The 13,323-nt window shown below is 34.8% G+C and overlaps 1 protein-coding gene across 18 annotated transcripts in view; it reads right to left on the bottom strand.

Annotated features, from left to right (window-relative positions):
- LOC128228088 (unconventional myosin-IXAa-like) overlaps nucleotides 1-13,323 on the bottom strand; it is a 75,920-nt gene that overhangs the window by 29,016 nt on the left and 33,581 nt on the right. For 16 of the 18 annotated variants that reach the window (XR_008259886.1, XM_052939179.1, XM_052939194.1 and 13 more), the window contains 10 exons: nucleotides 11,296-11,517; nucleotides 10,466-10,505; nucleotides 9,026-9,133; nucleotides 8,295-8,486; nucleotides 7,641-7,763; nucleotides 6,061-6,210; nucleotides 5,278-5,432; nucleotides 2,130-2,297; nucleotides 614-790; nucleotides 146-200 (listed from right to left, as the gene is read on the bottom strand). Coding sequence is in view for 17 of the 18 variants with exons in the window: in XM_052939179.1 (XP_052795139.1) it covers nucleotides 146-200; nucleotides 614-790; nucleotides 2,130-2,297; nucleotides 5,278-5,432; nucleotides 6,061-6,210; nucleotides 7,641-7,763; nucleotides 8,295-8,486; nucleotides 9,026-9,133; nucleotides 10,466-10,505; nucleotides 11,296-11,517 (1,390 nt within the window). In the remaining variant the exon portion in view is untranslated. Of the gene's footprint in view, nucleotides 1-145; nucleotides 201-613; nucleotides 791-2,129; nucleotides 2,298-5,277; nucleotides 5,433-6,060; nucleotides 6,211-7,640; nucleotides 7,764-8,294; nucleotides 8,487-9,025; nucleotides 9,134-10,465; nucleotides 10,506-11,295; nucleotides 11,518-12,750; nucleotides 12,796-13,323 lie in introns of all 18 variants that reach the window. The other 2 variants (XM_052939191.1, XM_052939192.1) reach the window with 2 other exon arrangements.

Below are 13,323 nucleotides of genomic sequence, written 5' to 3'. Positions count from 1 at the left end.
ACCCTAAGATGGTCTTTACATTTGCCCTTATTTTTCCACATACAATCAAAATGTTATAATATTCCAAATTAAAGGAGAAAGTTGATATATAAAGCATAGCTTATATAGGTAGAAGGGTATGACACACATTTCTGATTTAACTTACATCATCGGTTCCTGCTTTGTCTGGAGACTGAAATTTCTCAGCCAGCTTCGACACCCTGAAAATTTAAAACAGCTTTTAAAAATAAATATTCATAAAATCAAGTACAATTGTTAATTTTATAAAATCAATTGTAAGATGAGCCAATTTAATACATCGTACAAAGTATACTTTATCTGTTGTCTGTGAGTAACTAACAGACACTCACAATGTTTTTACTTCATAAAGTTATATCAGAGAAAAACCTTGCTTGCACACAATGAGACCATCTTTTCACAAGCGTACGATACAGCAGGTAAATTTCTAAACCCTACTTTAATTCACTTATTTCATCACATAAAAATATTTTACCAAAGTTAATCATCAAAATATATAATGGCATGATTTTGTGAAGGCAACATCATTTATGATAAAAAAAAAACAAGGAATCAACATGACCTTAGAAATTCCACCCTTGACCTTTCTACTGACCTTGACCCCTGTCCAGCCTGGCCCAGAAATTCCTCTTTAACACGTGGTGAGGGCTCTACCCGGATGTCCGGGGTTCCCAGGGATGTCGGCGTGTGGGGTGGTGTTCCAATAGACTCCCCGCGACTTTTCACCTCTGATAATGTGTCTGACTCAGAGTCGTCATGGATACCACTGCTCCTGAAAACAGGATAATAGTAAAGTTAATTATTCGTAAGGAATAAGTAAGAAATAAATTTAAATTTTCAGTAACTCAATTCATCTTTCCATAATGTATTTAGTTGAAGACTTCTCATGAAGCAAAATATTTAAAATTGCATAACACCAAATCAAGTTCACATAATACATAACCAGCTGTCCCAACATACATGTACCTGTGCATAATATTTTTCAAAGATTAAAAATAAAAAAAATATTTATAATTTACCAGTTACTTAATGCAACTTCTGTCAGAGTCACTGATAATTATGACTCTGGGTTGATCAAATATTCTTTATAGTAAAGAACAATTTTAGTATAGTTAAAATAACACCATAACACAAAATCAGATCTAAACAAGAGCTGTCACAGTATGTGACGATTGCCCCCAAATGTGACATTGACCTATGAACAAGGTCAGTACATGAACAGTTGATCTTGCCTTTACATGTCAAATACATATGGCAATTTATTTTGAATTGCCTCTTAACATAAAAAAATACCACCCATACTTGACAACCTACACTGTTATGTTCTTATATTCAAAATTCCCTTGTGAATAAACACTTAGTGTATCTTTCACCTTAGAGGTAGGGACATGGGTCTTGCACACGACACGTCGTCTTGGTATGTGGAACACATGTAGCAAGTGATTTTAAAATCTGTCCATACAAGGGAAAGGTTACAGCCCGGACACGACACCCTATACTCTATGTCCTTATATGCAGCACTCCATTGTGAATAAACACTAAGTGTGACCTTGACCTTTGAGGCAGGGACATGGGTCTTGCACGCAACACGTCGTCTTGGTATGTGGAACATATGTGGCAAGTTATTTTAAAATCTGTCCATACAAGAGAAAGTTACAGCCCGGACACGACAACCTATACTCTATGTCCTTATATGCAGCACTCCATTGTGAATAAACACTAAGTGTGACCTTGACCTTTCAGGTAGGGACACGGGTCTTGCACGCGACACATCGTCTTGGTATGTGGAACACATGTGGCAAGTTATTTTAAAATCTGTCCATACAAGGGAAAGTTACAGCCCGGACACGACAACCTATACTCTATATCCTTATATGCAGCACTCCATTGTGAATAAACACTAAGTGTGACCTTGACCTTTGAGGTAGGGACACGAGTTTTGCACGTGACACGTCGTCTTGGTATGTGGAGCACATGTGGCAAGTTATTTTAAAATCTGTCCATACAAGGGAAAGTTACAGAGCCGGACGGACGGACGGACGGTGCAATTTTAATATGCCCACCTTGGGGGGCATAAAAATCCCTCAATAGAGAACCCTTCCCCCACATACTCTTCAGAATAGCTGCGATGGATGAGTCCGGGTTGTTCCAGTTCGTCTGCACTGTTGTCTTTAATGAGAACTCCCTCGTCGCTTGTGGATGAGTGCATGTCCTCTGTGTGTCGCCCTGCTTCCTGCTCCGCGCGCTCTCGTCTTGACTCCTCCTCCATGGCTCGATATCTGGACAGTGGAGAAATCAGGTTAGAATGGTTATCAAACTTTTAATGTGATAAAAGAATCTTCCAATTGGCTTTGGGTTGTATTCAAAAAGCTTTGGTCATGCAAAAATGACTTCGTTCACTGTATATGTTCATCTATTATTTATTTTGATAATACTCAGTACTCATAAATATATGACAATTTCACTATATTATTCTTTTAAGATTTGTTTTGTTCTTAGTTCTTTATGGATCAAAAGATATGATTATTCAGTGACATGTCATCAAAATAAAAAAGCAACATTTCAACATGATACATTTTATTAATCACTAACACTACTTTAGATAACAATGTTAATAATTACACGAGTAATCAAGTTTTTAAAGCCATTCAAGCTGAAATTATCTATATAACTTTTAAAATGTACGCAATGTACTGACCAAATTCGACTTATATTTTTACATTCATCTTCATACATTTTTCATCACATACGTATCTTCATTTTCTGACACATATTTTTCATATTTTTTTTATAATAAACTTGACTGGCTTTAAACGCAAACATGTACTTTAAGAACAATTATTTTCAGTACATGGTAGTATATAATTAAATAACTAATAACCATTCTGGTTATGGGAGGATTTTTGTTTTTAATATAACCACCCCAGACACTGTTGAAATTGTTAAAAACGACAAACTGATATGCCCCGCCACATGCTACCTTGGAGGTACTGATGAAGAGGCATGCTGCATGGAAAAGCCCAAAACAAAATCACACATGGCAAAAATACAGAAGGCAGCATATGACTTGTACTAATGACTTAATCACATTGGATGGGAAGTTCCAACCTATGGTTAATAACTAAATACAACTGGATATAATACAACAGATGGAATGGTTTACACTAAACTACACGTTTGTTTACTTCATTTAGACATTACAGTGCTTTCAGCTTCAGTGTAAAAAGACATCTAAAGATGTTACAGTAAGAACATGTTAGATGCTGTATCTATTATTGTTGAGCTCATTATGAGAGGCCATGAAAAACTGCTCTAAATTGGCCTTGGGTGGGAGGCACCCACCTTTTCCATGTGACTATTTCATACCAGATAAGAGTTCAAAACAAGTTTATTTCAGAGAAAGAAGATCGAAATAATACTATCAGCTCTATTCAAAATTTTACTGGATATGCTGATTACACAATCGCATGTACATAATGAACTGTAGCACTTGGTCATTAGCATAACTTCACACAATGTCCCAGAAATCATGCATCTCAATGAAACTCTCTGAACAAACCAACTGAACCTGGGATCAATACGACATCTGCATGATTCTGTCTCTGAGCATGTACTAGAAATGATACCCATATGATCGGTGATGTGAGAATATTCATATCAGTAGAATGGTTTGTCTATAAGGCCTTGGAAGAAAGGGCTCTGTTTGGGCGAAACTTTAAATGATTGACATTTCATTAAATAAATGTTATACAACTCGCATTAAAGAGAAATAGCACTAATTTGATGAAGTTTGAAGTTATAAGCTTTGGAACAGTAAAGCCGAAACCAGCAATTGTTGCTAAAAAACAAGAGACATTAAAGGCAGTCTCTGATTCCTGGACAAATTATTTCGAACAGTCTCAACTCAAGACTCAAACTCGAAAAGGCATTTTTATTGAATTACAAACAATCGTCATTGTTCATTCCATTCATTTTACAAAAATATTTTGTAAATAATGGTAAAACATTCAAATAGTAACTTAATTTAGCAGAATTTACCATTAATGATCTGCAAGGGGTCACAACGAAATGAAGATTTGCAGTTTTGAGACGAGAGTCTGAACTCAGATGCGAGACTGTTTGTAAATGTGGTCTCTATCCCCGTCAGAAGGGAACCCCACAGCCCTTCTTACAAGCCCTTATTTTTAATGATATATAAAGATAGAGGTTATATATGAGCCTTTGTACAAGTTATACACTGATTGCTAGACATACCGCCTTCGTATAGCTCTATGCAGCATTGTCAAAAACATGGCATAGAGTTAACATTGCATGGCAAACAGATAGAGTCAATATGTGTTGGTCATTACTTAAGCTATTATGTGTATACTACATTGTAGGCCGCAAGTAATAAATGCTTTGTAAAGCCTGACCGGACGAACATTCTGAGGGGTACTTTTTTTATGATGTTTTTATTATCTACTTTCTTACCTCTAATGAAAATTGGAAATATTATAATTACCATGATAAAACAAACTTTCATGCTGCAGGTATATTTATGAGAAGGTAGATGTAAAGCCAAACAAATTATTTATGAATTGTGGCCTTATGCTGTTGGTTTTCATCATTCAGGGAGAAAAGCCACTCTTTGAAATAAAAATATATATGCAGATGCATAATCCCATAGAACTGAATTGTTCCCATCCAGTAGAAATAAACTTATTATAGAATTACACACAGACAGTTTTAATTTTGACCTACTTCCCCACTTAACCTGATTATGCAAATGCATTTAAACACATTTTCTTTCAGAGTATGGCCTTGGTCATTAGCATATTAATATTGTAAGCAAGTGTATATTTTTGCCAGTCAGAGATAATGTCAGTTTATTATACGCTTTACGGTAATTTATCAAAGTTATCAGTGAATTTTTTTCATTTAAATTTCCAGGGGATATGAAACCTCGGGCAGGGGACCAGGGATGGGTCGGAAATCCGGGGGATATGGCATGTATGGAAATCGAAATTCTATCATTGACTATGTCTTATGTTTGCTTACATGTATATTTAAATGCTTATAATCTAATCTTAATGTATCAATTCTTGTCAGGTTAGTTTTTTCCTCAAAAGGTATTATCAACCTAAAAGCATAACAGGAACAGCTCTGCCCTACCATTACTCAACAAAAAAAGAATTAGCCCACATGACCTTCTCTTCATTAAATTAAATGTAAACAAAAGGCATCTGATACAAAAATAAAACAAAATTTCTTTTCTCCTACCTCTTTCTGCCTAAGTTTCCCTTGAAATGTGCCTGTATTCTAATGGCAATGTTTCGTTTCTTCCTGAACTCGCGCCTAACGCACCAGCCCCGGTACACACGCTGGATACACAACACTGCCTCGCGCCGACGCGCTAGGAACTGACGAACATTTTTCTGAAAATGCAGATTTTAAATTTTACTTATATTATGAACAATTTTGTTGAGTAAATAATGTGTCACCATTTCAAGAGTTTGCATGCTCCTGCCAGCAATGACAACACATACCACAACAACAACAACAGGGATTTTTCAGCTATTTTGGGAAAAGAACCCCAAATCAAAATGGGAAAGCTGTCTCCATTTCATGTCAATTAGGTTATTTCCGTGCCTAGAAACTTTCACATATAACACCTGCAAATTCATGTTTGATTTCATAAATGTATAGATAATATCATTATTTTCAATATTATTAAGAAATATAACAAAACTTCCTGTGTAATGTACAACCCTCATCAAGAGAAACATTCGAGGTGGTATACATGATTGATTATCATTTCAAACCATTCTTTTTGGTTAAGTTTCAGGAAAAGATATTTGAGTTAAAATACCAGTCAACATGTACATTTCCATTATCACAGTGGTTAAAAAAAAGGAAAAAGGGAGAAAAAGTCAGGATTGTCCCAAAATATGCTGAATGGAAATTGTCCACACATAGACTTCTTCTATCATTTGCTATTACAAGAATGCAAAATTTAAATATTACAACACATTTCAGACAACACTGATTAGCCCCATTTCTCACCTGTATGATGACAGTGTTTTCCCGGAGTTGGAGGAAGTTTTTGCGCTCCACCTTGGTTTTGACCCAGCGTTGGAGTGTAATCACTCGTTTCATTATGGCACAGTGTAGGCATTCATCTATGTACATCTTCTCGGCCTCGCGCAAAAACACCTGCAACAATTTACAGGTCGTGAGTTGTATTAAAAATGTTGGTTTTCCCTTTGTTTTCGTAAAAGATACACTCTTGCTCCCAAATAAGATTCACCACAATTAATATAATTGTTTTAATATTTCAAAAAGGATGAATAAATGTCCAAAACAATGGTTCATATGAAGGATACCAAGTTCTATTTTGGAAAAAAATGAGCATAAAACACAGTATTTCTACTGTATGAGACTATATTATACTACAGTAAATATTTTAGCATTCACCAATCATTTAAAAAAAAAAAAAAAATCTTGTTATCAGTAATTCATATTTTTTATAGATGCATTATTTAGTAAGTGGTTCAAGGTTTTTAAGTCAAAATAGATGTGTGTTATTCATGTTTATGTATTAATTTTGAATAGAATGTCACTTTAATAAACTTTGGCTAAATTTGAAGGTGTTTGACGCCCATCCATCTTGGAGACATTTTTAAACAATCAATCGACCTTGGTAAGGGTTTAAGCCAAAATAGTTTGAATGTTATTTTGTTTCCAATATTTAAACTATAAATTAATTTAATCCTTTTACTGGTATTATTTCAATATTATTTATTATAAATCAATTATTAGAATAGAGCATTTAGAAATGACATCCCAATGAAGACAATGCTGATACGCCCCATATTATTGTAATTTTATTTATTATAAATCAATTACAACTGGTTTTCATGGACAATGTGTAAAACAGGTGTTAGTTAATATGCCCATCTGTATTATTCCTACTATAACAAATGACCTATGGAGAACGTACATTTATATTCAGATGGGTCTATCCATGGTCATTATTCCCAGTGAAATTCTTGTAAGGTTGTTGAGCATAGTTCAAATACAGAATGGTAACCTGGTAAGAGCTGCCATGGTTTTTTAACATGCACCAGTGTATAGCACTGATACAAAAAAAAAAAAACAGTTCAATTTTCTTCAGAAAGATGGACATATGCCATACACAGTGTGTGTATACCACGTGATAAATTACGACATAAATGCTACGTTGAGGGCTAAATTTTGCTTCAATTGAAGACTTTAAACAAGCATAACTTTTCTATTTAATCACCATATTAATTAAAACATGGCGCGCAGTCTACGCCACTTAAAAAGCCCGGCATTTGGTCTTTTACAAAAGTTTGATTGAGAGTTGGGTTTATTAAAACACTTTGACAAACCTTTTCACAAATCTGCCGCTTGATGGAGCACTGTCAAAACATTTTGGAAACAGCTAGGTCTGTCGAAGTGTTTGATGAAACTAATCACCTAATCGAGCTCCGGTAATACGACAAAGTGGGGGCTTTTTAAGCGGCATAGACTGCCCTTTGTTTCATTTCACAAAATGTTGCCCTCTGTCGTAGCATATATGATGTAATTTATCACGTGGTATACACACACTGATACAGTACCTTTGTTTTTCCAATCTGGTAGTTGTCCATGTTCATTTCCTTGGAGTGTAGAAATTCGGCAATGTCTGTCATGGTGCTTTGCTCTCCCTTCGGCAGGATAATCTTGTACAACTGAGCAAACTCCTGTAAAATGAAAGGGATACAATCTGATCCTACTTAGCCATGTACCCCATTTACTAGATGTAAATGTAGTAGGAATTGAAAATAGAACCATGACTGCCGAATGATCTTGACCTTTGACCTTATAGAGTGGATGACAATCACTCTATAACTGGCAGTTACAATTAGATGACCCTCAAATACAGGTCATCAAATAACCATGACCTACTGACTCCAAAATCTACAGGGTCCATCCAATAACCATGACCCACTGACCCCCAAATCTACTGAGTCTTCTAATAACCATGACCTACTGACCCCTAAATATACAAAGGTCATCTATAACCATGACCTACTGACCCCCAAATCTACAGGGGTCCCCTAATAACCATGACCTACTGACCCCAAATCAACAGGAGTCCAAGACGACACAAAAATGATATGCTACATATTCAGCTAGTTGAGCTTGTAAGTGCAAGATCTTTATATATTTCTACTTTCCCTGAAAAATATTAGCTTATTCCTTATCTTACCATCTGAAAGTTTGCAATTTACCTCAAATGTGAGCCTGTAGTTGTACCCTGACTGTCGTATCCGAACCGTCGCCAGCATACCAGTGTATCGAAGCTGCCGGAGGACAAGAACTTCGTCAAACCGGCATGGAAGTTTTTCTGCGTTTGACTTGATACATCGGATGAAGAATGGGTTGGCCTGGTTTAGTGCGGACATGAGGCGGCGGAGGGACCACTAAAATACAGTCTTCAAAGTTACAGTTTAGGTCAACAGACACTACTTTTTTTAAAGGAATTGTAGAGCCCAGCTTTGTAACTAAGTAAAACTCTCATTTTTGTGAAAACTTCTTACACTGGTATGTGCACATTTTAATTTAAAGATTACTGTTACCACAAAAGATTGTTTGGTCTTACAAATTATTCAACCAATTTTTATATTAATATTTATTACTGATATTCCCATCATGAGAAATGTCATTGTATTTATTTTATATATAATTATTGTAATAACTTTTGATATGACGTTATAAATAAATAATGTGAAACATTTGCATGCAATATAGCAACCTTTTCAAGTATTTAGGGCTCTGTCAATAATCAAATTAGTATTAACGATAGAATATCACATGGTCATTCAAACGAAATTTATATAACTCATAATTTAAGTAATTTTATAAATTCTGTATTGAACGCTCATGTCATATCCTCTATCTTCTCATGTTCCCATGAGGCTTGCTTGGCTTTAATGGAAGTCCACGGCAAATATGCACTTACCTGGAACTGTGCCCCGACACTGGGAGGCTTCTGTTTAGAGTTGACCTTTCCGCCGATGTAGATCGTGCGGTTAGCTATAGCCTTTAGCGTCTTAATGTCAGAGAACATCTGTAATATGGGGCATATTGAAACAAATGGTTAGCTGTTGAAACATCTATAATACAGGGCATGTTGTAGCATTTGTTAGCTGTTGAAACATCTATAATACAGGGCATGTTGTAGCATTTGTTTGCTGTTGGAACATCTGTAATACAGGACATATTGTAGCATTTGTTAGCTGTTGGAACATCTGTAATGGAGGGCATATTGTAGCATTTGTTAGCTGTTGAAACATCTATAATACAGGGCATGTTGTAGCATTTGTTTGCTGTTGGAACATCTGTAATACAGGACATATTGTAGCATTTGTTAGCTGTTGGAACATCTGTTATACAGGGCATATTAAAACATTTGTTAGCTGTTGGAACATCTGTAATACAGGGCATGTTGTAGCATTTGTTAGCTGTTGGAACATCTGTAATGGAGGGCATATTGTAGCATTTGTTAGCTGTTGGAACATCTGCTATACAGGGCATATTGTAGCATTTATTAGCTGTTGGAACATCTGTAATACAGGGCATATTGTAAAATTTGTTAGCTGTTGGAACATCTGTAATACAGGGCATATTGTAGCTTTGTTAGCTGTTGGAATATCTGTAATTCAGGGCATAATGTAGCATTTGTAAGCTGTTGGAACATCTGTAATACAGGGCATATTGTTACAGGGCATATTTTGCATTTGTTAGCTGTTGGAACATCTGTAATAAAGGGCATATTGAAGCATTTGTTAGCTGTTGGAACATCTGTAATACAGGGCATATTGTAGCATTTGTAAGCTGTTGGAACATCTGTAATACTGGGCATATTGCAGCATTTGTTAGCTGTTGGATCATCTGTAATACAGGGCATTTTGTAGCATTTGTTAGCTGTCGGAACATCTGTAATACAGGACATATGGTAGCATTTGTTAGCTGTTGGAACATTTGTAATACAGGGCATATTGCCATGTTTTTGAGCTGTTATTCAAACAAAATTTAAAACAATTCTATGGCAATAAATTTTGGTTTACCCAGCATGTACCTTAAACACATATCTGGATAGTAAAAGTTATCTTTATGTTAATGCCATATAGTTAGAATCAAACAACAAACATGTAGTTTTCCAATTTTGCATCAAACTATAAGATCAATTGGAGCTATGTCAATTAATGGTTGGTTACCATTATTATCAAAATTAATGTGAACAATATAGTTAGAATCAAACAACAAACATTTAGTTTTCCAATTTTGCATCAAACTATAAGATCAATTGGAGCTATGTCAATTAATGGTTGGTTACCATTATTATTAAAATTAATGTGAACAATTGTTAAGAAGTTCTTTAGTTGTATTTTATACTTACAGTTTGTGGCCTCGTCTTTGGCTTGAAAGACTTATTTTTCCTGAAAATGTAAGTATATCACACATCTGAAATTTTTTAAAGTCAACGGATGCATACTGGTATATAATACACAACACAACATGTAGAATACTTTACAATTGTTAACAACCAGTACACAGGAGTTACAGAAAATAACTTATATACATTTAAAGCCAAAATATAATTCAAAAAAACACTTTAATGATAATTGAAGCTTCTGATTAGAAAAACGAAAAAAAAATGAATATAGTACATAAATTAACATCATAAAATTATTAAAAGATATAATGTAAATGCATACAAGAAAGTATTTTTAAAGAAAACAAATAAATCGGAAAGATTTCAAGATGCAAAAGACAAACCAGAAAATTCTAAATATTTGCAAAATGCAAAAGCGCAGCCAATACTTAGGAACAACTGTAATAGCTTTTTCTTTTCAGCATCAATAATGCGAAGTTCATAAACAAAGAGCACCCCATGTGGAAACCAATGCTCACCTATTTTTCTCACTACAGCAATTTGTCAAGGACCTTACTTATTTTAGCAAGTATGATTCACTTACAACACATGTTTTTTTTAATAAAGTGTATTTTATTTCAGTAATCAAGTGTGTGTCAACATATTTACATGATGTTGCAGTCATTATGGTAATGGCAATACCATTACCTTTTTCATTGAAAAACAAGATCCTGCCAAAGATCTTAAACTATAAAAAGCTCATAGAAATAAATGCTTTGGTCTTTGTGAGGTGTACTATTTATCTTTTTCCAATATTGCAGGACTTAACTCTTCTCACAGTCACATTAACCTACATTAAAACCCTGGTAGCGCGTCTCATAACGCGAGCCTCGTCCGCCGAGAGATACTGTTCCACAGGGCTACGCAATGCTCCCGTAGAGTTACGTTTCGGGCTGAGATACATATCATCGTCATCGCTGAAGGTGAACTCCTGGGGCTCGTGATGACTGTGGTTGTCATGCAGCGGGGAGGAGCGGGGGGCCGTACGCTTGGGGTGGGTGGGGGAGTGGGAGGGGCTACAATAGAGATGACATAGTGCACGGAGTCACAGGGGGGACACGAAAGAACGATAAATACTTGTACCTGTACATAAATCATACATGCCAAATCTCTTGCCCAATGGAAATATAATTGATGACACTTGATACCAAATATATGAAACTGCCTAGAATAAATTACTGTATGATCAATAAGAAAGGTTGAATAATGAGTCAGCTTCGAAAATCAATTCGGTATTAGGCAATACAAAAGTTTTTTTCAACAGTAAAATTTGATTTTGGAAACAAGTATGACAAATATTCTTTAAAGTAGAAAAGAAGATAACCATAATATGGGAACTTCTTTAAAATGTCAAGCAAGCAACCCCCCCCCCCCCGAAACCTCTAAAACCCATTGTTACTAAAGAGATCTGACATGTATAAATTAAACTAAATCCAAGCACAACAGTCAAAATACTTCTAAATATATAGAAACAGTGCAGATAAAACAGCTACATGCCAAATTCAACAATAAAAACTTCAAAGAAAGAAGTAAAAAACAACATGCATGAAGAAACATCCAACTTTTTGTGGTTTAATAAGTAACAATGTGGAACTGTGCAATGAAAAAATAAAAACATTTTCCAGTGCAAACAATAGCTTTTTGCAAGAATGTAGTATGTAAAAATCTATCTTGGTTTGAAAATAATATTTCAAAATCCTTTGTGAAATCTTGTTTTGTACCAAGGAATGGTGTCCGTTGAGGACAATTACTAAATTTTTATATTATGGCTCACACAAACAGAAATATTATGTCTAACATTTAAGCTTCTTCCATTTCCTATTCCTTTACATAAGTATATAAGACATAATTGGATCTTCCCATACAATTATTTGAATCAGAGATATTTCCTATCGGTGTTCAGGAAGTTAGGAAAAATGCCTGGATATTTCATGCTTAAACACCAACATTTCTCATCATGTGGAATTTAGTGCTCATAAGAATTTTTTTCCAAACACAGACTGATGGTATGTTAGTACATTAAGAGGCAATGATCAAGTTCTGTATTAAATCAAAATTTCAATACCTTATCACTATCCAAAAATAACAATGTCTATACTTTCCATCAAACGATATTGAAATATACTTTTTTTTTGACAAATATTCAAAATGTTTCCTGTTCCATAATTATTCAAACTTCCACATGACAAGCTTTAAAGTTCAAACAATACTGAAATCATGTCTAAACTGGTGTCAGGCAATTCACTTACTGAATTCTCTTCAGTAAAGATATAGTTTGAGCACACGTGTAGAAACTTTAAAGAGAATACAACCATTAAACTGATGGCTACCTATGCCAGAAGTTAAACAAGAGCATAGTGGATCAAAGATGAACGCTCGTCTGTTTAATTTCAGTCAGTAAAGTGGCATAACTCAACAATTATTAAAGCCTGATTCATGTGCCCACATGATGCTGTACACGTGCATAATGTTTCTAGAAACTTGTCAGAAAATAGCTCCTTCAGCTAATGTTTCTTGTTAGCATGTACCCGACTTTAAAATAAAAATTCTTGTATCTTGTCTTGTAAACCTATGTACAAAGTTTTATTTCAATATCTTGACTGGTTTTTGAGTAATGGCCAAGGTTGAAGATTTTGCACACTGACGACAAATCTAATGATGCCAAGTCTATTACAATAACTTCAACGAGCATACAACAATAGCATAAGTCCACAAATTTCTCTACTGCTTAAACATCATTATCTTGAACTTTTAATGTTTCTATACGTGATTGCAAAGATTTTTAATTTTTAAATGGCATTGTATCATAACAGAAAATGACT

This window comes from Mya arenaria, chromosome 3 (assembly GCF_026914265.1).
Source record: "Mya arenaria isolate MELC-2E11 chromosome 3, ASM2691426v1".
NCBI classification, from domain to species: Eukaryota; Metazoa; Mollusca; class Bivalvia; order Myida; family Myidae; genus Mya; species Mya arenaria.
Note: the sequence above shows the minus strand (reverse complement) of the source record. Positions and strands in the feature narration are given on the sequence as shown.